The 2208-nt window shown below is 43.7% G+C and overlaps 1 protein-coding gene across 1 annotated transcript; it reads left to right on the top strand.

Moving 5' to 3' along the window:
* The first annotated feature begins 712 nt into the window (after positions 1–712).
* On the top strand, positions 713–1819 carry LOC121856750. The gene has a single exon (XM_042352444.1). The coding sequence runs from the start codon at positions 842–844 to the stop codon at positions 1814–1816; it is 975 nt and encodes a 324-aa protein (XP_042208378.1). The 5' UTR covers positions 713–841; the 3' UTR covers positions 1817–1819.
* The last annotated feature ends 389 nt before the right edge of the window (positions 1820–2208 follow it).

Genomic DNA, 2208 nt, shown 5'->3' with positions numbered 1-2208 from the left:
GTCTGGAATTTCTTAGTTTTCTTGTTAACTTTGTCCACCGCCGCACGGTTCACGTGTAGCTGCCTCCTTGTATCCCTGGAGCCAGTGGGTTTGGTCTTGGGTATATAACTATATATTTATCTCTCAAATAGATCACGTTATTCACTATAATGTTGAGGGTAGTATCTGCGTTCTTGTTTACCAGCGAGTCAGGCCAGTGAATAACCCTCCCTCAACCTGTTGTAATCACCACTGTAATACTTGAACCTTGGCCAACGGGGGCCAGGTGTGGCCACTATACCTTCCTCGTTAGTTATGATGAGGTCCAGAAAATTGTCTGCCAGAGTTTCTACAAAAGAGTAGCTGGATTACTAAGGTCATTTGGCGCGGTTTAATTCGTGCAGTCGATGTGGCCATATAGTTAGAGTCTCCCATGACGGCCAGGGTTGAGCGCCGTCAATTAAGGCTCCTAAGTTCCCTTGGTTTACTGGGGAAGATTTAGTCTTTGTTGAGAGTTTGGTTGTCATGGTAACAATGTTGTAAAGTTCTTGGTATTTGTGATGCGTCAGTGGGCGAGTTTTTATATTAGGTTGAGAGGAGAGAGACTGTTGCCACAACTTATATTAGAGATTATTAAAGAGAATGTTACAACTCTTATATACATTATTTGTACATCAAAAAAGGTTTTATATAAATGTTTAGTTTTTCTGGCAACAAATACTGGCACACTGAGTTGATCTATCCTTGTGTTATTATCGCCGCTCACTCTAATAAATGTATTTTAACCTTAATGAACACTTTATAAATGTGAGGCTGTACTCTCAAGTAACTGTTGACCTTTGTTCCTTAGTAATGACCAACCATGGCGACACCACCACCACCACCACCACCACCACCACCCATTACCGGGGAGGAGCAGAGCAACAGGTCAAAACTCATCGAAACACTGGAGAAACTGGGTCGCCAAGTCTTGCTGGATATGTACACCCGAGCAGCACGTCAGGAGGGGAAGGCCGAAGACATGAAGCTTCCCGAGTTCCTGGAGAGTAAAGGCTTCACCAAGACACAGTTAAAGAAATCATTTAATAAGGATCAGCTTAAGATACTTGACGCCGACCCTTCTGGCAAGAAATATGACATCTCGCTACTGTACCTGTGCATCACCTTGTTGCGTGGCCCTGCTCCTGGTGGCCAGCTGGACCCCCTTCAGGAAAAACTCAAAGCTGTAAAAGATTTTCGCAACGAAGTGCTTCACGGGGAGTTAGCCGTCAGTCCTGAGGATTATAAGAACAAGACGGAGGAGCTGAGAAAACTGTTGAAAGACGTATATAGTGAAGGAAAAGATGTGTTTAACATTGATCAAGATGAAGTAGATAACCGGGTTAAAACCATAGATGAAGACATCAACTACATCAGAGACAACCTCCTGGACATCATAGAGCAGTCTGGTAAACAAGAGTTGGTGGAGCTGTTTGGTAAACGGACAAATGTTAATCCTGTGTCGTTTATTGCCGGTACAGACTTTTTCCTCGATATTGGCACTGTATTCACAAACATCCAAGTTAAGGTGAAGCGGGATACAGTTGCCCAAGATATACCATATGAAGACATTCTAAAACTTGCCATTGACAAAGGCAAAAGAATCATACTTATTGAAGGTGTTGCCGGTGCTGGTAAGACGACCCTCTTGATAAAACTACTAAGTGATTGGAAGGCCGACAAGAGCACCATACAATGTCTTACTAACTTCCTGCTGCTCTTCCATATTGAAGGGAGGAATCAACACATCAGATTCTTTTTCAGAGCTCGTCCAGTCACAGATGCCAGACACCGCTAAGAAGTGTCGAGGAGATGACATGATCAAATGTGTCCAGCATTTTAAGGTCCTCGTGCTGGTGGATGGCCTCGACGAGTTGAATACAGCATCAAAAGCACTGGTCCAGGATGTCTTATGTAATTATAACTTTACTGTAGTCTGTACTACAAGGCCAGAGAGGGTGGACGACTTCTACAAAACTCTTCCACCTCACCTGGAAGCTGTCCATTTACGACTTGTTGGTATTCCTGCTGAAAGTCGTGCAACTTGTGCAAAGAAATACCACAACCAGCTAAAAAAAGCTGGCAAGAGTACACAGAGTACACGAGAACTGGTAGAGTACCTGGAGAGTGTATCACGTCATCTCCAAGAGTACCTAAGATTGCCCATGAACCTGGTATTCTTAACTCTCA

This window comes from Homarus americanus, unplaced genomic scaffold, assembly GCF_018991925.1.
Source record: "Homarus americanus isolate GMGI-L3 unplaced genomic scaffold, GMGI_Hamer_2.0 scaffold56969, whole genome shotgun sequence".
Lineage (NCBI taxonomy): Eukaryota > Metazoa > Arthropoda > Malacostraca > Decapoda > Nephropidae > Homarus > Homarus americanus.
This window is presented reverse-complemented; position numbering and strand designations above follow the sequence as displayed.

Coding starts and splice junctions, on each gene's coding strand:
- LOC121856750 (XM_042352444.1), top strand. CDS start 842: ATGGCGACACCACCACCACCACCACCACCACCACCACCCATTACCGGG.